This window comes from Chrysochloris asiatica, unplaced genomic scaffold (assembly GCF_000296735.1).
Source record: "Chrysochloris asiatica unplaced genomic scaffold, ChrAsi1.0 scaffold00009, whole genome shotgun sequence".
NCBI classification, from domain to species: Eukaryota; Metazoa; Chordata; class Mammalia; order Afrosoricida; family Chrysochloridae; genus Chrysochloris; species Chrysochloris asiatica.
In genome coordinates, this window is record NW_006408527.1 from 3,423,031 (window position 1) to 3,446,871 (window position 23,841).

Below are 23,841 nucleotides of genomic sequence, written 5' to 3' on the forward strand. Positions count from 1 at the left end.
GAGAGCATTTAACAACAGATTCATGGGTGTGAATCAACAACCTATGTCTAGTCTAGCAATCTCATGCATCCTTTATTCCTGAAGATGAGCCAACTTAAGAATTTCTGATAAAACCTACCAGCTGCTCCTTGGAAACCCTATATAGGGTCACTATGAGTCAGAACTGAATTGAGGTCATTTAACAACACGACAAAATTATATTATTGAAAAAAGCCACAAAAATATGACAATGAAAATGGCAACATGTTGGCTAGAATAGTAACAGAATTTGTGTATTTATTTGTTAATCATTTATTTTCTACAAAAGCCATGTGGCAGCCATGTCTGACTTCCCCTGGGTTCACAAAGCAGTAAAGAGAATTAAAATCAGCTCAAGGTAGATTCCTATGAAGCAGAGGTCAGACATGCCTCCACCCTACAGCCTTCTTTACCCTATTCTGACACCAACCATCCCTCCCATAGCACTCTGCTTCACATCTGGGTTTGATCATCCACTGCAATGGCCGCACCAAGCTCACAGACAATACTCACGGTTATGGGTTTATTAGGGAAGTGAACAGGATACAATTCAGCATCAAAACCAACACACGATGCAGCAGTTCTCCAGTCACGTACAACTCTTATCCACCATACTGCAGGCACACCTCACTTGTCTTCAGCCTCGTAGCTATGTGACCCCTTGGCCTCTGCCCTGTTCGGGCCACATGTTAAAAAGCTCTTTTAGCCAGTCTGTGAATGCCCCAAAGGGCACACTCTTCAAATCAGTCTCCTGCCCAGTCCTTCAAGCTTGATTCAGTCTGTGGATCTAGAGCCCGAAGCTGCTCTGACTGTCCATGCCATTGCCTCTGCTGTTGCTGGTTCTCTAGGTAGAGAAATCACGCTCCACTCATGCTCTTCCTTCTAGATGGTCCTGGGATCTTCTCTGCTTTTGAAATGACTCCTTTTAAATCTAGTGGGAGGGCTAAACTAACCGATCCAGCCTTAAAGTCTTGTATACCTTATTACTTGCATGGTCCTTGTGTGGCGCTGTGGGTTAATGCGCCAGATAGCAAAGTCGTTTGAACTGCAAGGTCGGTGGTTCAAGTTCACCAGCTGCTCTTTGTCAACCCTATATAGGGTCGCTATGGGTCGGAATCGACTTTACGGCACTTAACAACAACAGTAAAACCCAATCACTTGGTGCTGTGGGTTAATGCGTTAGACTGCAAGGTCGGTTAGAACCACAAGGTGGCCAGCTCAAGCTCACCAGCTGCTCCTTGGTAACCCTATGCAGGGTCTCTAGGAGTCAGAACTGACTCAATGGCACTTACAAACAACAATCCAATCACTTGGTGGGAATTAAGACAACTTTGGATAGAAAAGCCATATCAAACAAATTCAAGGCACCATATTCTCTTTGGTTGCGAAATGAAAAACAAAAAACCGCACTTTATCATATTAAATGCCGTTGAATCAGTTCCGACTCATAGCGACCCTGTGTAAGCTTTCCGAGGAGCGAGGGGCGACTGGTGAGCTTGAACTTACCAACCATGTGGTTCAAATTGAATTTACAATCCAGTGCATTAACCCACAGCTGCACACCAGGACTTCTTTATCATGTTAATTAGAGATGAAATGACAACCACTAATAGGGTCCCTAGGACTTCTAGTGTGGCGTTGCCAGTTAATGCGGTAAACTGCAATGTTGGTGTGGGCTGTTAAGACCGGCAGTTCAAACTCACCAGCTGCTCCTTGGAAACCCTGTACAGGGTCGCTATGAGTTGGAGTCCAACTCGATGGCACTTAACAACAACAACACATAGGGTCCCAATGAGTGAGTCGGTACTGACTCAATAATAACAACAACAACTAATAAACCTGTTTGTTTCTAAATAATATCAGAGCTGGGTAAGAAACCAAAAAAAAAAAAGAGAATCCAAGAGTCAAACAAAAACTACATCTTATCTAAGAAACAGCAACATGAAAAACATACAAATAGGCAATAAAATAGCATCAAAACACTTTATTTTCCTTATTAAAAATAAATGGGAAACACTCAGGCTTCCCACTTAAGAAACATAATAGAAGAAAAGAGCCTTTTATTACAGCTACAGAAAACAGAACAACTAGGGATATGAAATATGCAGGACATGTATAAACAATAAACTCATCACTTTCTTGGGAAGAAAGACTTCATGTTGTGAAGATTACAATTTTGTTACTCAACAATAATTCAAAGTATTTTACTGGCAAGCTAGATCAATGAAATGAAAGCATGGAGAAACAAACCCAAGTTTTAAGGGAATGATGACAGCATTTTAAATCAGAGGAGAAAATAAATTATTCAATAAATGGTGCTGACTCACAATTGATCCAGGGTAGAGTGGGAGATAATATGGAACAAAACTCAAAATCATAAAAAAAGGCCAGGCTTACTGGTCAGATAGAGCCAGTGGAACCCCAAGACTATGGTTCTTGGTCACCTTTGGGGTTTGAATTAAATTTTAAGCCAAGCAGTAGATGGGTATGTAGAAGAGATACCACTGGTGAGGTATACACACCATAGAATGGTTAACCATTCGAGATAAAAGGGTAGCATTTACCTAAGGACAAAGTTCAGAGAGGAGGAGAGGAGGAGGAATGGAAACTGGAATCACAGGAAAGAAGTGCAGAAAGCCATGTTTCGTTGAGGGGTTTGCAAACATTGAGACGAAACAAAGTGTATGATTTGTTGAATGGAAAACTGATGATCTGCTCTGTGAACCTTCACTCAATTCACACACAAAAGTTAAAAACCAAAAAACCATCAATGTAAAAATAACAAATCGTGCAAGCCTAAATTGCTAGTGGCTCTGAAAATTTAAGTTTCTTAAAGAATATAATTGGATACCCTATTAAAGTTTTTTCCAGTTAGATCAAAATATTTAAATGAAAAATAGCTCTGTTTCTTTATTTAAAAATTAAAACAGTCTGCCTTTGTAGAGGAAGTGTCATGAAACGTCAAGTTATGGAAAAGCAAGGAAGACAATTACGTTTAACACAAGACTAAGCGACAATTTCACTGAGATAATCGTTAGAAATTATTATTAAAGACAAACAAATAGCAAGATAGGCAATGGTCATGAATATCAAGTTACAGAAGTAAAATAATTTCTAAATATATGAAAAAGTGCCCAACCTCACAAATAAATTCATTTTAAACAAAATATTGTTCTGCACATTAGAATGGCAAACATTTAAAAAACTAACAATGTTACGAGGAAAAGGAAAATGAGCTCTGGTAGCATAGTGGTTACGAATCGGGCTGCGAACCTCAAGGTCAGCAGTTTGAAACTACCAGCTCTTCTGTGGGAGAAAGATGAGGCTTTCTGCTCCCGTGAAGATTTACAGCCTTGGAAACCCTGTACAGGGTCGCTATGAGTTGGCACATAACAACATTCTATTGGTAACTGATGCAATTTAAAAAAATGTGGCTGATTAGAGGGTGGACACAGGTTAACTTGGGTGATGGGGACGGCAATATACCAGAGGGAGGGCAGTAGATGAATACTGAAAATAGATCAAGACACAAGAAGGTATGCAAGGGCTAAAGGAGATATAGATTAAAAGTGTTACATACACAACCTTGGAACAATAGTGTTCTGTGCAGATACATGGAATGAGACATAGGTTGAATGGGTAAGGGAGAAGGGGTGGAATATATAAATTTATATATTCCACAAATACATGAGTTTGGTGGTGGTGGCAGTGATGGGCCATGGAATCGGTTCCAACTCATAGCGACCCTGTACAGGGTTTCCAAGGCTGTAAATCTTTACGGGAGTAGAAAGCCTCATCTTTCTCACATGGAACAGCTGGTAGTTTCAAACTGCTGACCGTGAGAGATTAGCAGCCCGATTCGTAACCACTACACTACCAGAGCTCCTTTAGATACGTTATACCCAAACCCAAATCCACTGCCATCACCTTGATTTCAAATCATAGTGGCCCTATGCAGATTTCCAAGATAGTCTATCTTTATGGGGGCACACAGCTTTACCTTTGTCCTGTAGATCAGCTGGTGGGTGGGAGCTGCTGACCTTACAGTTAGCAATCAATCCAACGTTGAACCCACAGTGCCATCAGTGCGCCTTAGCTACGTTATACGCCTTAGCTACGTTATATGCCTGAACTATGTTATACGCCTTAGCTATGTTATAGGTATGAGGGGAAAAAATCCTGGTAGCACACAAAGCAAACTTGGACAAGCAATGAAGAAAAAAATGACTTTCTCATGTTTACATGCGATCGTAAATGCAAATCATATATATAAATGAAATTGCATAGGCACATTCAAACAGTGCAATCATTATAAGCATTACTTTTACAGTTTTTGAAAACCTATGGAAATGATGAGCTCAGTTTACTTTAGGCTTAGCCACACAGGCGAATATGGGGAATCAGCGACTTTAAAGCCCATGCCTTCCTCATCTCTGAGCTTTCTGCATATAGCAGGTGGTCAATAAGGGCCATTCTGGACTTCTCCTGACCAGAGAATTCATGTCTTCTGTCGGACCTCACTGTTAATGGTGTGGGAGAGGTGTCAGGATGTGTAGATGAGGAAGGAGGCAGGGCAACATACCAGATTTACAGTTGCTCAAGCTGATTCCAGGTCATGACTGTTACTGTTTTCAAGTGCTGTCTAGTCGGTTCTGATGGGGAAGTTCCACTCTTTGGACTTCCAAGAAACTTTCCTAAAAGGAATGTCCTTATGCTGAGGAACTGGGGTCGTCCTCTTGGGCAGCAGCTGCTAACAAACTCGGTTCACAGGTTGCTGCTGGCGCCTGCAGGCTTCCAAGTGCCAGATTCCTGCTGGTAGTGCGGGTGGAGATCAATGTTTACTCAATAACACAGAGTTGGTAATGAAAAAAAAAAATGTTTTCCCTTTTAAAATTACCCTGAGTCTTTCCAAACAAGAGCACTGCTCAGAACAATCAAGAGAATGTGAGATGGAAATTGTGCTTTCAAGACAGATTGAAAGCAAAGTTCCCATATTAAACATCGTTTTGCATTTCATGGATAGCAGCCCATAGACCCTCCCACTGTCATGGAGTGGACTGGGACTCACAGTGACACTACAGGCCAGGGTTTCTAAGGCTGTCAAATCTTTACGAAAGCTGACTCATCTTTCTCCCATGGAGCAGCTGGTGGGTTCAAACTGATCTTGCAGTTTGTAGATCAACACACAACCCACTACTCCACTATAGTTTCTCAGGCCCTAGATGGAGAAATTAAAACAGCGATGCTCTCAGAAGTCCTGGCGTGGCACTGTACGATAATAGCACAAGACAGCTAATCACAAGGTCGGTGGTTCAAAACCACCAGATGCTCCTCAGAAATCCTATATAGGGGTCACTATTGAGTCGGAACCGACTGGAAGGCACTTAACACCATGCTGACAGGAGGGGGTGGCACTCCAGTCACTCCATCATTCTCTACCACAGTTATGTGGGGGGTTTCAAAAAGTTCGTGGAAAAATTCCAGTATCTCTTCATTCCATTTTTTCCCCACAAACTTTTTGATGCCTCCCAGGTTCCTTTCTTTCTGTCCAGCACCTTCCCTTTTTCATCAGGTTTTCTTTCTCCTCAAGTCCTGTCTCTGCAGATGAGCTGATGGGCACCTACCTGGAGATACACAGGACAAGTGTCATTTCCACTCCAAGAGGTGGGCTTCCACCACCATAGAAAAAAATAAAACGCCAGTCACAAATACAGTTATCGTTTTATTCTCCTGCATCATTCAGGTATTTTCAGAACATTACAACAGGCATGAAGGGGAAAATAATTGCATTTTTAAAACTCAAGTCTATCCAAACAACAGGCATGAAGGGAAAAATAATTGCAATTATTTTTGTTTGTTTGAAACACAACCTGTCTGAAGTATTAAATGAAACCATGCCGTATCTCTTAGGGGAAAAAATAGCATTCAAAACTTAATTTGGTATTTAGGTTCAAGATTTAAAGATTTAAACCAACTTTCGAGAAAGCAATGGGGAAGGTGTAAGTGCAGGTATTATTTTCATTCTATTTCCCCGCCCCCCTCCCCCCCCACCAAAATCATTTAGTGATGTATAGGATTTGAAATATTCCAACTGTTTAAGGTTTCTGCAGCAGTATTTATAAATAAAAACTAAGATGATGCATAGTTTAGTTTCAGTGACTTTCAATTTCCTGTTTGATCTCAGAAATATACGGGTGATCCTTGCCATGAGCCACCTCCATGATCCCAATGGCCTGGGGAGGAGAGACAGACAACACGGGGTAAGGATCAGCAGCCAATTTCCTCCCATTGCCACCCCAGACTCACTTTAATTCAAGGTGGATCTCTTTGCTTTAAGGCCCAGAATGCAAGCCAATTGGCTTTTAGAACCTATGTTTTGCTACATCATCTGGCTTCTTAACATAGGACACAGCATCATCAGCCACCAAGTCTCTCATTTCTCCTGCTCAGTAAAAACTCCTGCAAAATCTTGCAGGCAATAGCTGGGGAAATGATACAGGTAATGTGAAACTACTTTACTCTATCAAAGTCTTCGCTTTCCTCTAATAGTCTAGGAAACGTAAAAGCAGGTGCATGTTTTACAGAGTTATAAAGAATCTTAAACAGTTAATTTATGTTGTTGCTCTCTGCTGTCCAGTCGATTCTGACTCACAGTGACCTTACAGGATGGATCGTATAGGATAGAACTGCCCCACAGGGTTTCCTAGGCTGCTATCCTTACAGAAGTACACCACCAGTTGTGTCTCCCACTGGATCGCTAGTGGGTTTGAACTGCTGACCTTTCGGATAGCAGCCAAGCACTTAACCATGTGTCATCAATCACTCTGTGCCTCATTTTCATAATTTGTAAAGTAGGTACAACACCTACTTCTCAGGGTTATTCATACTCAAAACTGAAAAGTGTTTAGAACCTGTGCCTGACATGCAAGTAAAACATGTGTATATCAAACGTAATCTATTAGAATTTATCTTGCTCTTTTAAAATCAAGTATAAAGGTCTCAGATACCACACTGCTGTCAAAGATAAAAACAATTACTCTACCAATCAGGGAATTTTTGATGGCGTGTGTGTATAACAGGCAGTCTTTTTCCTTTCTTTGTTTTTTAAAAATTTCCTATTCCTATTATACTATGTGTGGCACTGTAGGATCAGTACTGGATGGCAAACCACAAGGCTGGCAGTTCAAACCCAGCAGCTGCTCACTGGAAACCCTATACAAAGTAACTATGAGTCAAAATTGACTTGATAGCACTTAACAAAACAAAAATATTCTCTTCCCATATCTCAAGAATAGGAAGCACGCTAAGTATGGGGTAGGCCTTCAGGAATCAGCTGTTTTGAAAAGCATTCTCCTCTCCTGCCTCACACCTTCCCCCTGAATTTTAAGACTCACGTTCTTTGTTCACATCAGTTCTGCCCCTCTTTAATTCGATTTTTTTTTTTTTTTTTTTATTGAATAGTTGTTAGGTGCCACCGAGTTGGTTCTGACTCAGAGAGAGCCTGTATCGGGTTTCCAAGGAGTGGCTGGTGAGTTTGAACTGGTGACCCTGCAGTTCAAACTGACCTTGCAGTCCAGTGCATGAACCCCACATTGCCACACCAGGACTTTACTGAATTGCCTGTCAGCATATTACGGTTCTGAAGAAGTTAAAAAAAAGGCTAACAATGGGACCTAGCTGATTTATTTTCCCTCACCTTCACTAAGGAGATCAAGATATTATCCTAGGTTGAAAAAAAAAAAAAAATCCCATGCTTTACAAACTATTTCCTGCCTAACCCGTAGTTATGGAGTTCTGATGTGGCACTGCGGGTTAATGCGCTGGACTGCAAAATCAGTTTGAACCACAAGGCTGGTGGTTCAAGCTCATCAGCTGCTCCTTGGAAACTACACGTGGACACTATGGGTCGGAAATGACTCGAAGGCACATAACAACACCAAACTTGTACTTATCGCTTGGCTGGGTCTGATCCTTCCTTTCAGAATATGAGGCCTCATTCCCATCACGAATAGCCTACTGGTAAGCTCTGGGCAATTAGCAGGATGAGGCTTCCAGACCCAGTTTGCAGCCCCAACATTTATAAACATTCTCCGATATTGTTGTTGTTAAGTGCCGTTGGGTCAGTTCTGACCCATAGCGACCCTGTACAGTTTTCTGAGGGTTTAAATCTTTACGGGAGTAGAAAGCCTCATCTTTCTCCCACAGAGCGGCTGGTAGTTTCGAACCGCTGACCATAAGGTTCGCAGCCTGATTCGTAACCACTACGCTACCAGAGCTCCTTTAAACATTCTGATAGGGGTTGCTAAATAGATTTTCCCAAGAATTGTAGCTGTTTAACTGCTAACTTTCACATGGTGAACAACAGTCAGCACTCAAAATGGTGGTAGGGCATCAGAGCCCAAGGAAGCCCAGAAATCCAAGCAAATGCTGCTCAGGGCCTGAGTTACCCCCAAGCACAAAGGGAGGGACAGGAAGCTTTGGACACAGAAAGAGCTTGAATCAAGTCCTACCATGGACCCCTGGCTGGCTAGTTAACCTGTCTCAGCCCCAATTCCCTCATCAGGAAAATCTATCTCATTAGATTAAAAGGAAAATAAATGCAACTGAGAGTTCTGCCATGAAACCAGTAAATCAAGCAACTCTGTATGTGCAACGCCTTTGATGTCACCACAATTGGACCCAGTACTGACATGAATCCTAAAGGAAACCCAAATGCTCCCCCTTCCCTTGGCTCTAGGCTGAGCCTGTGATCGAGGCTGGTGCCCCCTAATGTGGGTATGCTTCCCTCAGAGGAGACCACCCTGGTTCCATTAGCTACTCCACCCCTTCAGCTCCCATGGACGGAGGGTGGGTCCGGAGCTGATCAATCTCCACGGAACACAGCCATTCAGAGTTTGCAGGTACGAAGGAAGTGTGCCAAGGCGGCCACCCAGGCACTGGGACCACCAAGCTCAAGTCATAAGACTTACCTTCTTTAGGGCTTTCTCTCCGGCAGCTTTGTTCTCCAAGCCCATGTACAGTCTTCCGAGCTTTAACCACATGGAGGCCACATTGAGGGAGTACAAAGGATAATGCTTACTGGAAGAAAAGACAACAGGCCATGGGGTCAAAGGCTGCTAGGCAGCCCCCAGTGCCAGGTCCAGTAAGCCTGAGGCAGATGAGCTCACAGCCAAGTGCTCCACGGCAGCCAGGCATCCCCAAACCCTGCCAGGTTCCGGGCAGGTAACTGCGGATGGTCTGCCAGTGCCTACCCATCACAAACAATTTGTTTTATGCAGCTTTTGTGTTTCTAAAAAGTTACAGGAATATTCCTGGAGAAATCCTGCTCTGAAACATCTATAAATGCAAGGTTCAATCTGAGTTCCTATTGTATGCCCAAAGCAACGCAATGAGAATATATCTTTTAAATGTCATATTCATGAAGACAGCAAGTAGACCTGTCACGTAAGGTGAAAAAAGAAGAAAGAAAAAGAAAAGCAGTACACTCAAACACACACACACACGCCAATGTGTCTCAAGGCCCTGCTTTCTGTCCCACGCAGTGGTATCAGTTAGTGTAGAAAAACTGTGAGTGCACTGAAGTCAAAAGAGTGGTATCTCCCAGAGACACTTTCTCTGTTGTCCAGTTTTACATACAGTAGACACTCTCCCTGGTTTTAAAGCAGGCCTACATCACAAAGCTGGCTCACCAACTACTCCTCAGAAACCCTAGACAGCGTCGCTAAAGGATCGGAACTGACTTGACAGCACTTAACAACAACACTGGTTGTGAACCACAGGATAGGCAGTTCAAACCCAGCAGCTGCTCCTTTGAAACCCTACACTGGGTTGCTAAGAGTCAGAGCCGACTCCACAGCACTTACAACTGTCAATATTCATGAAAGCAGCAACCAGAAAATCAGATGACCAACTGCACTGGGCAAATCTGCTGCACAAGACCTCTTTAAAGTGCTAAAAGAGCAAATATGTCACTTTGAGGATGAAGGTGGTCCTAACCCAAGCCATAGTATTTTCAATTGCCTCATATGCAAGAGAAGCTGGACAACAAAGAAAAACTGATGCATTTGAATTCTGGTGTTGGTGAAGACTATTTAAAGTGCTACAGGATGCCAGAAAATGAACACTCTATCTGAGAAAGAGGACAGCCAGCATGCCCCCTTGGAATATGATGGCGAGACTTCATCTCACGTGATCTGGAAATGTTGTCAGGAGGGACCAGTCCCTGGAAAAGGATATCTTGCTTGACAAAGTAAACGGTCAGTGAAAAAGGGTAAGACCCCCACTGAGATGAACTGATGCAGCAGCAGCAATGATGGACTCAAACGTAACTGAGGAAGCTGAGGGACTGGGCAGTGTTTTATTCTGTTGTGCACAGGGTCACTATGAGTCAGAGCTGACTTGAAGCACCTAGCAACAACAACAAACCTTAAAAAGGGCCATTTCCTTATTAACAGGGTCCAGGAGGCAGCCCATAAATGAGTAGTATTTATTACATGTGAGTACTCATCTGCTGCCACCATTAAGACCCTTAGGATTCACAGAGACCCTACAAGGGTTCCCAAGGATATAAATCTTTTCTGGAGCAGAAAGCAGCTGGTGGATTCAAACTGTCGATCTTGTAGTTAGGGACCCAACACGTAATGCACTACACCATCAGGGCTCCTTGTAAAATGTGAGTACGAGGTATTCCTGTACAGCAAATCTGTCCTACCCCCTCTATACTGAAAGTATTCCTGGGCAGGAGACAGCCTGACACCAGGGCCCCAAAGGATTCCAGAGTGAGGGGTTGGGCTCACTAAGTTCAGGAAGAGCCCGCAGATGAAGGTTCTGCTGGGAGAAGAATCACCAAGCTGAGATGTCCATCCCCTGCTCTTCCTCTCTCACATACAGATCTCACAAAGTGTGCCAGAGACCAAAGAACATCGTCACCACCCCACAAGGAAGGGACGGTTATGACGTTATTCTCAATTATAGCCACTTCCATCCAAGAGCAATTTTAGGAGCTGGCTTCCCCTTGGGCTCCCCCTGCTGGTTAATCAGGACAATGTGGGGTAAGTGGAGGGCAGTATCAGCTGTGGAAATTCAGACTACAAACAAACCTTATGGTTTTGTCTCAGAATCTGAAAAGATACCAAGGTCTTCTAGCTTAGTTAGAAACAACCAGGGTGCTTCTTAAACACACAAATTTCTACTTCTAATGCTAAGAAACTTGCCGAGATTCAGATCCTGGCCAGCCCAGCACCAATCTGGCCAGTCAGATGATCATGACTTCCTCCTGTCACCCACCTTGAAATTTCATAACCAGTTCAGTCAGGAAACTTCCCGTGGCTAGTATTTATTACCTTTCCAAGTTATTTAATTCAACCCAGGGGAGACATTAAATCAGCACAGCCAACTTACTGCTCCCAGTGGTTCTCTATTTGCAAACTGGGGCAGCAATTTAAAAAAACCCACACCAAAAAATGTGTAAGTTAATGATGGAAAAGCAGGGTTTTCAAGACCAACAGCCACTGATGAATAGGTTTTGTTTCTCCTGAGAGGTGTGGTGGGTTTTAAACACTGCCCTGAAGAACTACTAAGGCTATGGCCCCAGAGGCCCTTGCATGACCTCCACCTGTCTCCCTAGGGCGTTTCCTCCAAATGTGGAAGATGAGCCTGGCCAGACGCCCTCAACCTTTCCCTCCAGATGTGGGTTCAGAGAAGAGCAAACTATTCTAGGCGTGTTTCAGACAGAGAACCAGGGTACATACTCCCGAGTCAACACTCCATTCCTTCCCAGCAGGATCAGGAAAGCCACTGCAATCACCTGTAGGGCTTAATGATTTTCTGTCCATACCGCAGGGCTCCCTCCCAGTCCTGCATGTACAAGCAGACTCCCATGGCCTGGTACATCATGTGAAGCATATACACATTACTGTCTTCGAACACGGAGCTCATCTTCTCCTGGCTGAGCTCGCAGATCTCCAGAAGTTCACTAGGGGGTGCTGTGGAGTCAAGGAAATGACCAGCCAGGCACCATCTGCTTTCAGACTTCCCAAGGCAGTTCAAGAAGTTGTTTTCATCTACGGAACTCTCACCCTCACTCCCCTGAGCAAGCTGACGACATATAGCCAAGCCAAAGTGAAAGGAATGACATTTTTCTTGATGAAACAAAGTAAGAGAAACTCAAGACCTCAAATGTGAAATAACACTAAAGAGTTTTTGCCATAAATTGGATTCTTTGCAAACTTTGTTGGTTAGAATCATAGAATTCAGGTCCTAACTCAAGGTGGACTCACCGAGCATGGGAGAGGGGGCATTTTTAAGGCAGGGGCCCCACATGGGAACGTGTTTTCTTCTGATGAGAAGCTGCACCTTTCTCAAATTCCTTCCATCGCTTTCAGTCCTACACTCTGGAGTCCTATACTCTGGAGTGCACATCTAACTCCTTTTCAATTACCAAGAAAACGCTAGTAATGTAGCAGTGGTAGTTGTTGCTTTTAAGTGCCATGGAGTAAACTTTCAATTCGTAGCAACCCATGTGACAAAAGAAAACTGCCCCATAGGGGTTTCTAGACTATAATCATTGTGGATAGGAACACAGATTTTGGTAGTTAGCAAACCTGGGGTAAAACTAGGCTCTACCACAGTGAACTGTGCATCCCTGGGCAATGAGTTGGTATCTGAAAGCCTGTTTCTTCATCTGATAAATGAAGACTTTAATCTCCCTCCCTCCTCACAGCATCTATGTGAGGGCTGTTGTGAAATGCTGGTGAGTCAGTTCTAGCTCACAGTAACCCTGTATAGGGTTCCTGGGAGCAACTGGTGGGTCGGAACCCCTGGTCTTGTTGGTCTTCCACGTGAAGACTGAGATAATGATAAATCACTTGGCACTATGCATTGCTCGAAATTAAAACAGCCATAAATAATGGCCTTCAGGAAAGGAATTGTTCTTACACTCAAAGAATAAAACTCTTTCACACCACACCAGGTTGAGCTTTTGATCAATCTGGTCAAATGAGAACTTCATGAACTCTACCTGTGGTAGGCACCACCTAATGGGTGGTCAATAAACCTTCACACGTTTTCCATGAGACCTTATTCCTTTAAAATTCAGTAATTTTAAACCCATTTTGCTTCAGGACCCCTTTCCCCCAAATCCCAGCACCCCTGGCCAGTGAGGGACAGTAAACTGCCAGGGCAGTAGTAAAGGATATATTTGTAGTGCTTGGCCCTCCGGAATTCCTCAATGACATTGCGTGCATATCTGACCATGTCACGGATGGCTTCTGCCTTTGGAGGATCAGTGAGCTTCCGGATTTCCACCTTGGCCTTATCCTGAACAAAATGTCCAAAAGGCAAGGTGTTACCTCCCAGGGAAACAACAGTGATGGAGAAATCTCTCAAGTAATACATAGTCCCACTGTGAAAGGAGATGAACCTGCCCTTCTAATGTGACCAACCAAACCAACAAACAAAAGGAAACCAGGCAGATCTAAATGACATTCAAAACAAACAACAAAAATACTAATTAACCCAAAATCTATTGCTGGGATCCTAGTATTGTGCTGTAGGATAAGCACTGGACTGCTAACCTCAAGGCTGGCGGTTCAAACCCATCAGCTGCTCCTCAGGAACTCCATACAGGATCATTATGAATTGGAACTGACTCGACGGCACATAACGACAACAACAAACCTACTGCTGCAGAGTCAATTTCAACTCCTACTGACGCTACAGGACAGCGCAGAACTGCCGACCAGGGCTACGTGGGCTATAATCTTTAGGAAAGCAGACTGCCACATCTTTCTCCCACAGAGCAGCTATCAGTTAACAGTCGAAAGAGTGAACACTGTGCCACTAAAAATGAAAAAATCCACAGCCATCGAGTTGAGTCTGAGCCCTAGAGACCCTCTGTAGGGTTTCTGAGACTAAATCTTTACGGGACCAGACAGCCTCATCTTTCTCTCGCAGAGCATGTAGTGGGCTGGAACCGCTGAACTTGTGGTTAGCAGTCCAGTACTTAACCCCACCATGCCACCAGGGTGCATGAATTATCTAGATAACCTTTATTTGGGAAGGATATCTAGAATGTATTTTCTATGAGCAAATATGTCTGTGTACACATTTATAAATCATCACAAGATTAGAATAAAGAGGAATTGTACTGATAAAACAATTTAGGCAAAGTCAAGAGAAAAATTCCACATATTCAGATGAACAGACTGGAATGTCTAAAAATGATTCTCAGGTGCTTTTTCCTCCCCTGTTTGAACAGTTATTTCTTTCCAAGAAGTAGCCCTCTGCCAGGCCTTTGTCTTATTTATACAGCGTAATGGAAACGTTCTCACCAGCTACCAGGAGTAGGTGTCAACAGACACCTGGTCTAACTGGATTCTGTCTTGCTGTCTTAATAGGGCTCGCTTAAAGGGTCAAAGACACCCTAGGAGGACTTCCTGCAAGTCTGACAAGGGCACTCACTGAGCAGGGAGATGTGAGACGGATGGCTGCGTCAGCAGCACTCACCTTGTCTTTGCTGGTACACTCCTGGCACTCACAAGTAAAGAAGTAGGAGTCTCTTAACCGGTCATTCCTATCTTCTGTTGGATATAGGAGGTCAATATAGCTGGTGAATACCTAAAGGGTCCAAAAAGTTGAAGCTTTAACTGGCAATGGCTAACCACAATCCTTATCACTCTTGTGGCTCTGGAGACATTAACATCGATTACTTGAACCTACTGGGTTCCTGAAACTGACCATGGAGAGAGCCAGTGTGTGTCAGAGTAGGAATGGGCTCCATCAGGTTTTCAATAGCTGATTCTTCAGAAGGTCTGTCTACTAAGATGTCTCTGGGTGGAATTGAACTGCCAACTTTTCACTTAGCAGCTGAGGGTGTTAACTGTTGTCACCACAACCAGGGACTGCTTTTAAACTGAGACACTTTTAGGAGCAAAGCATGGCTCCTCTTCTGACAAACTATACTGGGCAAAGAGCCCATTGATCTTTGCGACTGGGTGGATGCTACCTCTGCCTGCCTTTATTCCATCATCTGGGAAAGCTCAGATGTTTGCGTTGCCTTCATTGCTGGCTGAGTGCAAGGGGAACAGGAACGCAAGCCCTGGCAAGTCTCCCCTTTGTCCTTACATCATCTGGAAATGGAAAAGGATGCTCAGTACAGTGTACTGCTGACCAGAGGCTCTGGGTGGCACCTTAAGTCAGCCAGTCTCAGGAAGGCACAACTTCTAGAACGCCAGTCCTCTGTTGCCTTAGGCGGCAGGCAGATCCTAACCCTTCCGGCTGAGTAAGCAAACATGGACAAGTCATCCTTTGGGCTCCCCTTGTTTTCTTTTATTCGGAAGTCTGTGTTGGAGATCAGCATTTAAAAGTCCATTATCTACTCACTGGGATGGCACTTGCTGATCATCCCACATAATCAAGCAAATGTCTGACTGAACAGATGGGCTTTAAAAGCCAGTCAGTAAGCCAGTCACCCCGGGCAATACCACGCAGGGGGGCAGACGAGAGGCACAGGGCTAGGTGCTTGCAGGGCGGCCAAGCTCTCCCCAAACCAAGGGCAATAATGAGACCTCGTACCTCACTCTCACATCCTGGACATGGGCGCCATTCTCTTCCAAGGGCGAGTGACCCCCTAAGAACTGACTTCCCAGGTATCCAGTGAGGTTACCACATTTTATATTGGTGAGAGCATGGTAGCAAACAGAAAGAGGTGCAAGCCTTGCTCTGCCTCACATGGCTACTATTTCCTCTGCAATGATGGATGGACACAAAGTGCAACAAACAGAAGGGCCCAGAAGATGGCGACAAAGGCCACTCCAGTGTACACTGCCCAGACAGTTAGTCCAGGTGACTAGCAGCTCCTCTCTGCAGTCAGCCCACACAACCACTGATCCCTGACCGCATACATTGACTGAATTGTCTATTTCAATAAAATAAGCACTGGGTGGTCGCCACAAGACATTCAGGAACCTGGACACCCTAACCCTCTTGGTTGTGCATTTAGCAAAGGTACAAAACCCAGCGTGCACACTGAGCTTCTGGCCTCAGTCCAGCTGTGAATTAGTTAACAACTTCCAGAGATAGCAAGGCATTTGTCATTCAGCACAATGACAATTATATTTAAAATTGGATTGAAATCATTAAACTGAAATTCAACCTAAAATGTGTAACTGTTAAGTGTTGTCGAGTTGGTTCCAACTCACAGCAAACAAAGAGCAGCTGGTGGGTTTGAACCGCCGACCTTGTGGTTTGCAGTCCAGTGCTTTTCCTACAGCACCACACCAGGAGTCTAGATCCCCTGAAATTTCATGTGTCTTGCTAAGAATTTCCATATCTACCTTAAAGCATACGGTGTACACTTAGCAAATTATCAGGCAGGTCTTCCTGGGGTGAGATATTTTCTGAGGTTATCACAGAATCACTGCTGATACGGGAGCAAGGGCAAGAAAGAGGGAATTACTGAGCAGATGAAGGAGCATGGGCTCTTATCAAGGCAGTTCAAGCATTCACCAGCTGTGCTTTCCAAAAAAGGGGGGCTGCGGAGGGTAATGGTGCCTATTGGGAGTCCCTGGGTGGTGTGTTCAGCTGCAAAATCAAAGACTGGAGAGGTTGGAAAACACCTAGAGGTGCCTTGTAAGAAAGGCCTGACAACTGACTTCCCAAAGAGTCACTGATTCAAATCCATAGAGCTCAGTTCTGCTCTTTGATACATGGGTTACCATGAGTTGGACTCGACTGAATGGCAAACAGTTTAGTGGTGTCTCTGGTCCATACACTGGCCCTATTCTCCCAGTCGATGTATACAACTGGTCATCTGCATCGTATTTCTATTAAGTGAATTACGGCCCTAAAGTCACACATGGAATAGGTTCAACAAAATGCTGATATGCATTTCAGAGTTGAAGCTCTTCAGCTACAACAAAGGAGGTTCAACTTAATTTGGCAGTAGGAATACATACAGCTTCCAAAGAGTATCAAAACTTTATTTTGGTCATTTTGGCAATCTCCTTTTTTTGTAAATCTCTATAATCCTTCACAAGAAATTCAACTCAAGTGAATTCATTCTCTGCTGTTTCTTCTTGACCAAACAAGGAAATGGCAGCACCAAATGGAAGTCCTACAGTGTGTGGCCCCGGGGACTCAGATACAGGTCCACAAATGTGGTCATTAGTTCCCTGGAGGACCAGGTGACTTGCCCCAAATCATTTACTGTTGGTGTTCTCAAGTGAAGTTGCAGTGATGGCGTAACCACAGTCTTTAAACAGCAGTCATCAGCACACTGCAAGCCATACACTCACCTCATCTCCCGGGCGGATTTCCTGTACAGCTCGCACTTCGGCCAGGGTCCCCTTGTAGGTCACAATCACATTAGGACAACAGCTGTGGTTCATCAACGCTACACTGTCAATCAGAAGAGAAAATTCCACTTTCTCCATGAGTTAGGTGACTCCACTTGGCTGCCTGCTTGTTAAGCTAGAGCAACTGCATCTTTGCGACACATAGAGAAAACGCTAATTGCTGGCCATCATGTTCTAAGAGGTTGTTCTGCTTGCATATATCATCCTAGTTAATGTCTTAACCTTGGACAGAGTCCATGGGCGGTACAGATGGCTAAGTGCTTGACTATCAGCTGACAGACTGGTGGTTCAAGGCCACCCCAGGATGCCTTGGAAGAAAGACCCAGTGGCCTACTTCTAAAAGGTCACATCCTTGAAAAGCCTACAGAGCAGTTCTCCTCTGTGCTAAAAGTCAGACTCAACTTGCTGGAAACTAATGAATGACAAGTACCTTTAACAACACTGAAAAATGAAATCTACAACTAAGAAATGGGGATATTGAAGCCAAATCCAAACAACAACAAAAGCCCACAAAAGTTCTTTCCTGCTAGGTGCTGGATCTAAAACCCAGTGCCGGCAGCTGCCTGCCGCCTCACCGCTCACTGAAAGGGACAAACAGGCTGTCCAAGCTGCGTTTCACATTAGTGGACTATTTCCAGTGTGTTTTCTTCAGATGCTGACAAATCACTACCAGGGGGGACTTGTGTCCCCTGCCTGCCTTCCCGCCGAGTCCTCCAGAAGCCCATCTGAGTCTCTGTGCACCTCAATTTCCTCATCTGGAAAATTGGGACATTACTGTTCCTGCTGTCACCGTCTGCTTTTCAGGGACAGCGAGAAGGATAGAGAGACTCGCCTATGCGAGGGGCTTTGAGCTTTCTGATTATATCAAGGTCAAAGTTCTAAGAACAAAAATTTCTAAACTACAGGGAAAAAGTGCTTGATCTCTGAAAATGCTGTCTTTGAAATCACAATACCGTTATGATTTCAGCCCAAAGGGATTTTTCCCCCCAATTAAAACAGCCGGAAACTGGGGCTTGTGCTCCTGTGGGCACGCATATCCACACATATATAACATTGCTAGGGTGGTCAGTGTCACCTTCCTGACACCTCAGCAACCAAAGCCTCTCTTCTGTTTTTCCCCAGAATGCAACAAAGCTGAGGGGGTTGCCATGCTGAGCTAGGAGCAAGCTGACCAAGGTCTGGATGGGAATCACTGCCCTAAACAAGGGCAGAGTGGCTGCCTCTAGGCTCCAGAGGCTAGGTGAAAAGGTGTGGCTGGCAAATGCCCTGGACAGACAGGGAACAATTTCACTGTCTTGGTCCTTGGGGACCTGCCGCTATGGTCCACCCAACTTGTTGGAAAATGTCTCAGGGAATCAGATCCTATTTGATCTAGTCAATCAATGCACCAAGAAGCTAGAGCTGTTAAAGGGAAAGCAGCCCTGTGGTCTCTCTGTTAGATATGTTAGCGCATCAGCTGGAGACAGACTGAAGGTGTCTGTAATGAAATGGGGAATGCGGTATGGCAGTGGGTCTGAAACAACTCAGGTTTGTGTTAAGTGCCAATTTTTCATCTTTAAGATCTCATTATAGACTGAATTGTGTCTTGCGAAAAGATGTCTTGAAGCCCTACTGCCTGCTGTGGATGTGGACGTGATCCTGTTTGGGGAAAATAGGACTTTTCTTAGCAGACGTTATCAGGTACATTACAAAAAGTCACAGCACAGTAGAGTGGGTCCTAATCACAATTTCTGGGAGGATGACAGAGACACAGAAACATGTAACATCAGACACCATATGGCATGAAAGGAGCCCCCTACAAGCCAAGAACGCTGACCAGGGGGCCACAGAAGCTGAAAGAGACAAGGTAGGCTTTCTCCTCCAGAGACAGAAAGGGCACAGCCCTGGCAATACCCTGAATTTTGACATTCCTCCTCCTGAACTGTGATACAATCCACTTCTGTTTTCTAAAGCTACCTAGTTCTGGAGTTTTGTTCTGGCAGTCCTAGCAACCCAAGACCCAGACTTTCCAGGGCTGAAATTGTCACTGCGAGTCTTCAACAGACACCCCACCCCCCAAACCCCCACCGAACTTCTCTTTTCCCAAAGGAAATAATCCCAAACAGCCTCCTCCCTTCAAAAGTATGACTTTCCTTAAGATCAAATTTAAACTACTGATGACACCATTTTGGCACCAAAGGCAATAACAGAATGTGAATAATCTCTTCTGCTACTCTGGTTCAATCAAACCTGAAACAGCTGCTCACATGACACAGCCCTGTAAAAATTCCCAACTCTCAGACCCGTATGATGCACAGCAGCAACTAACAAACACACAAGGAACAAACACTTCATCTAGGCTGAGCACATAGGTGACGAGGTTTCCCTGTAAACGCTTCAATGCATAGCTGAGGTTCCTGAGTCCAAAGAAAGCAACATCACTTTGGATGGAACTAAGGCACAATGTGTTCCTGTCCTTCAACTATGTAGCAAGGGTTTGATTTCAAGGGGCTGAAACATTTTGTAGATATCCAGCTATTTCATCAAAGAGACAATGGCAAAGCCATTTTAGGTGATTCACAAATGTGAGAGCTACAAAGATCTCCATTGGACAACTGGCTAGCCATGCTTGAATTGTTTCAATACTCTTGAAGCCGAGAGAAAAAAATCCTACACTTCTTTGAAACTGTTCTCTAAAGTTCATTACCCTCCCTCCAAATTACGCTGTTTCTGGACTGGCATTTTCAAAAAGGAGAGATTGGGGAAGATGCTCATATGTTCTCTACACAAGCCTATAGCCAATTCTTGGTTGGCAATTAATGTTTCACTTTGAATATAAAAAATGCACACTTCCAGAATCAGATATGCAGAAAGCAAATTTCTCAGCAGGACACAGGTTATTTCTTCTATGCACACTATAAAATATTCTTAAATAACAGCTCTCTCTGCCTAGCAGGACTTAACAAGCAACTGTTCTCTTAACTACTACCTTCAGATCCTTAAGTGTAGGGGAAATATTTTGAAATCTGGCAGAATTAAAAAGGTGTCTTAATTCAGTTGGAGTGTCATGTCTGCCACATGCAGTTAGGTGGGTTATTTAAATATCAAAAAAACCAAATTAGTGTCAAATTTGTTTCAAAAAAAAAAAAGAGAAAGAAATGAAATGAAGTCAAACTCAGCCTACTCAGGAAATATTGCTGATCCCAAGTGAGAGAGTTCTTCATCTTCAATTGTGAAGCCATTACAATTAACCTGCAATGAGAGAGGGGGGAAAAGAAATTTAAAAATGAGCTAAATAAAGCTTCTTTCTAGAAGGAATCATTCTCTTAATTTTGACTTTGAACAAACTAACCAGGAAGATGCTCTGGGTTCGTGATTTTCACCCTTGATTTTTGGTCACAGTATGCTTAGTACAAACAAAATTTGGCCATCAGACCCATGTGTAAATAAATGGATGCAGGCTGGTTAGGGCTGAAGTCCCCCCTTAGCCTTGTCACCTACCCAAGTACATACAGTGACCCAATAATGTCACAGAGAACCCTAGGCTCAGGGACTGGAGTTTCCACATTTACAAGGGAGTTTGTTTTCTGATTTTGAAGCCATCACTGATTCCCATTAAAATAAGGAGTCAGTAAATCTACTGCCTACCTCATAAATTAAGGTTTGAGAAGGTAAGCTTTTATCAGATCCCATCTAATGAAGCTCCATCCTCTTCAGAGGCAGTGACTGAGAAAGCCTGAAACTAAGACACAACTCACGTGCTCTGCCACCTCAGTCCAATCAACCACCGGCCACTTGATCACCCTTGGAAAGAAAATGTTGTATTGCCCAATACCACAGGCTTTCCTCACCATTTTGGGAGTCCAACTTAGAGTTTAAAAATCCAGTGCTATTGAGTTGGTTCCAATTCATCATAGTGACCACACCAGACAAAGCAGAACTGCTCCTTAGGGTTTCTAAGATTAAAACTTGAGAGCTTCATCTGAGGACTACACTTACACATCCCCAAACTCCACTCCTTCCACAGACATTTACTGAGGGCCCATTATGTGTCAGGAACTATGGACAGAAAGATGAACAGGCCAATATTTGTGACCTCAGGGAAGTCTGGGAGATGATTCAGTAGGAATCTCCAAATGTATCGAAAATTTCAGCGCTGTGTGGCAAACTCTTCTCTTTTCACATTTCACAGGGTCCAGCGAGGCCCAGAGAGGTGCTAAGACTTGCACAAGGTTTTCTCACAGTGCTAAGAAGGTTCTGTCTGTGAGGCACACACACTGGACTGGACACACCCTATATTTTAGGTCAACAGGCTTTTTCAAACCAACACCTTCTAAGCATGCGCTTTAAGCCAAATACTATGTGATGTGCTGCACACATTTACCATGTTCTAAACCTGCTATCCTACATGGGCATCATTAAAGTTCAGTATACAGGTGTGGAAGCTGAGGCTCTGGGAGGTTCAATGATTAAGGGACTTGGTTCAAGGCCAATATAGCAAGGCAAAATTAGGGTCAGAATTCAACTAGACATTCTGACAGCCATACTCTCCCTACGTTTCTTCTAAAATTGCACAGACTGATCCAATGTTAATTTGACTCAATTTTACTTAAAATTAACTGACCAGTGGCAAAGATCTTGCTATGCATAAAGGGTAAAGGCAATGATGGACTTGACTTGCAGTATTTACAATTTAATATAAAAGAAGAAAAAGGGAGGCCACTGCAGGTTAGTAAAACAATTCACAGCCTTTGAAATTCTGAGGTAATTAGGCATTTCTAAGTAGAAGACTTTGTATATTAGTCTCTTTGCCAGTTCCAAGGAACCTGACTTATTCTGTGTTTAGGACATTAACCCATTAACTAACGACTACTAGCTATTACCAACACTGCTGTTGTTGTAGTGGTCAAGTCGGTTCTGACTCATAGCAACCCTGTTCAGGGTTTCCAACAAGTGGCTGGTGGGTTTGAACTGCCAACCTTGTGGTCAGTAGTCTAGTGCCTATCCTATAGTGTCACACCAGGGCTCCTCCACTATCATTACTGTTGTTAAGTACCACTGAGTTGGCTCCAACTCATAATGATCCTGTATAGTGTTTCTGAGGAGCAGCTAGTTGGTTTGAACCACTAACCTTGTGGTTAACAGTCCGGTGTTAGCCTATAGTGCCACACCAGGGCTCCTCATCAACAATAGTGGTAGTTGTGGTGGGGTGCTGTGGAGTCAGTTCCAATTCACAGCAACCCTGTACGGGGATTTCATGGCTATAAATCTTTATAAGAGCCTCATCTTCCTTCCGTGGAACTGCTGGTAGTTTCAAACTGCTGTGAGATTAGCAGCCTGACTGTAACCACTATGCTCAGAGCTCCTTTGCTGTCATTGTTCTCTGCCATTGAGTCACTTCTGACCATAGAGACCCTGTAGAGGGTTTCTAAGAAGCATCTGGTTAGCTTGAACCGCCGACCTTGCAGATCAAACAACTTTGCAGTCTAGCGCATTAACCTACAGTGCTAGGTGACAGTAAATTAATATTTAACCAAATTTATTGCAATGCCAACTATGCCATACTAAAACCAAACCCACCACTGTCAAGCTGATCCTGAGTCACACTGATTCTATAGGATGGAGCTCTGGTAGCGTAGTGGTTACGAATCGGGCTGTTAACCTCATGGGCAGCAGTTCGAAACTACCAGCGGTTCTGCGGGACAAAGATGAGGCTTTTGGCTCCGGTAAAGATTTACAGCCTTGGAAACCCTGCACAGGGTTGCTATGAGTCGGAACTTTCTCCATGGCACATAACAACAACAACATAGGACAAAGTAGATCTGCTCCTTTGAGTCTCTGAACTGTCAGTCTTTCTTCTGTGAAGTGGCTGGTAGCTTTGAATTGCTGACCCTGTGATTCGCATAGCCCACAGTACTACCAGGGCTCCTCCATGCGTCACTGGTGGTGGTGGTTCTATGCCGTGGAGTCAGTTCTGACTCATAGCGACCCTGTACAGGGTTTCCGAGGCTGTAAATCTATACGGGAGCAGAAATCCTCATCTTTCTCCTGCGTAAGAGCTGGGAATTTTGAACTGCTGACCTTGCGGTTTGCATCCTGATTCGTAACCACTACGCTATCAGAATTATGCCTCATTAGGTAATGAATAATCAATTACCATCTCAAAATGGATACTGACATGCCTCAGGGGCACCTGGCACCCAAAGCCTGACAATAAACATTTGCAGAATGAAGAAATGGGAGAATTTAGGAACATTTTTCAAAACTCAGCTCCTGATGAACTCTAGAGGTGTTAACCTCCTTTGCTTCTTAGTCTCTTTTCCTGATACCAGTCCAACTGGATCAGTTCTGACTTCTGACTTCTTCACACGCAAATACTTGTTCTATGACCATCAAGTAATTTTATTGCCTTTCCTTACTCCTACTCTTACTCTGGAAGAGGGAGTGAGTAGTGGTGTGCATGTGTGTGTGTTTTCATAAGCAAAGCCTC

The 23,841-nt window shown here is 44.0% G+C and overlaps 1 protein-coding gene across 1 annotated transcript in view; it reads right to left on the reverse strand.

The window, feature by feature from the left end:
* Positions 1–6,114: 6,114 nt before the first annotated feature.
* Positions 6,115–23,841, reverse strand: part of SMYD2 (SET and MYND domain containing 2) — an 80,844-nt gene continuing 63,117 nt past the window's right edge. Inside the window, exons 6-12 of the mRNA XM_006834008.1 lie at positions 20,536–20,603; positions 17,313–17,415; positions 14,524–14,634; positions 13,215–13,335; positions 11,825–11,999; positions 8,988–9,096; positions 6,115–6,251 (exon numbers count right to left, since the gene is read on the reverse strand). Coding sequence (XP_006834071.1) covers positions 6,171–6,251; positions 8,988–9,096; positions 11,825–11,999; positions 13,215–13,335; positions 14,524–14,634; positions 17,313–17,415; positions 20,536–20,603 — 768 coding nt within the window. The 3' untranslated portion in view covers positions 6,115–6,170. The remainder of the gene's footprint in view (positions 6,252–8,987; positions 9,097–11,824; positions 12,000–13,214; positions 13,336–14,523; positions 14,635–17,312; positions 17,416–20,535; positions 20,604–23,841) is intronic.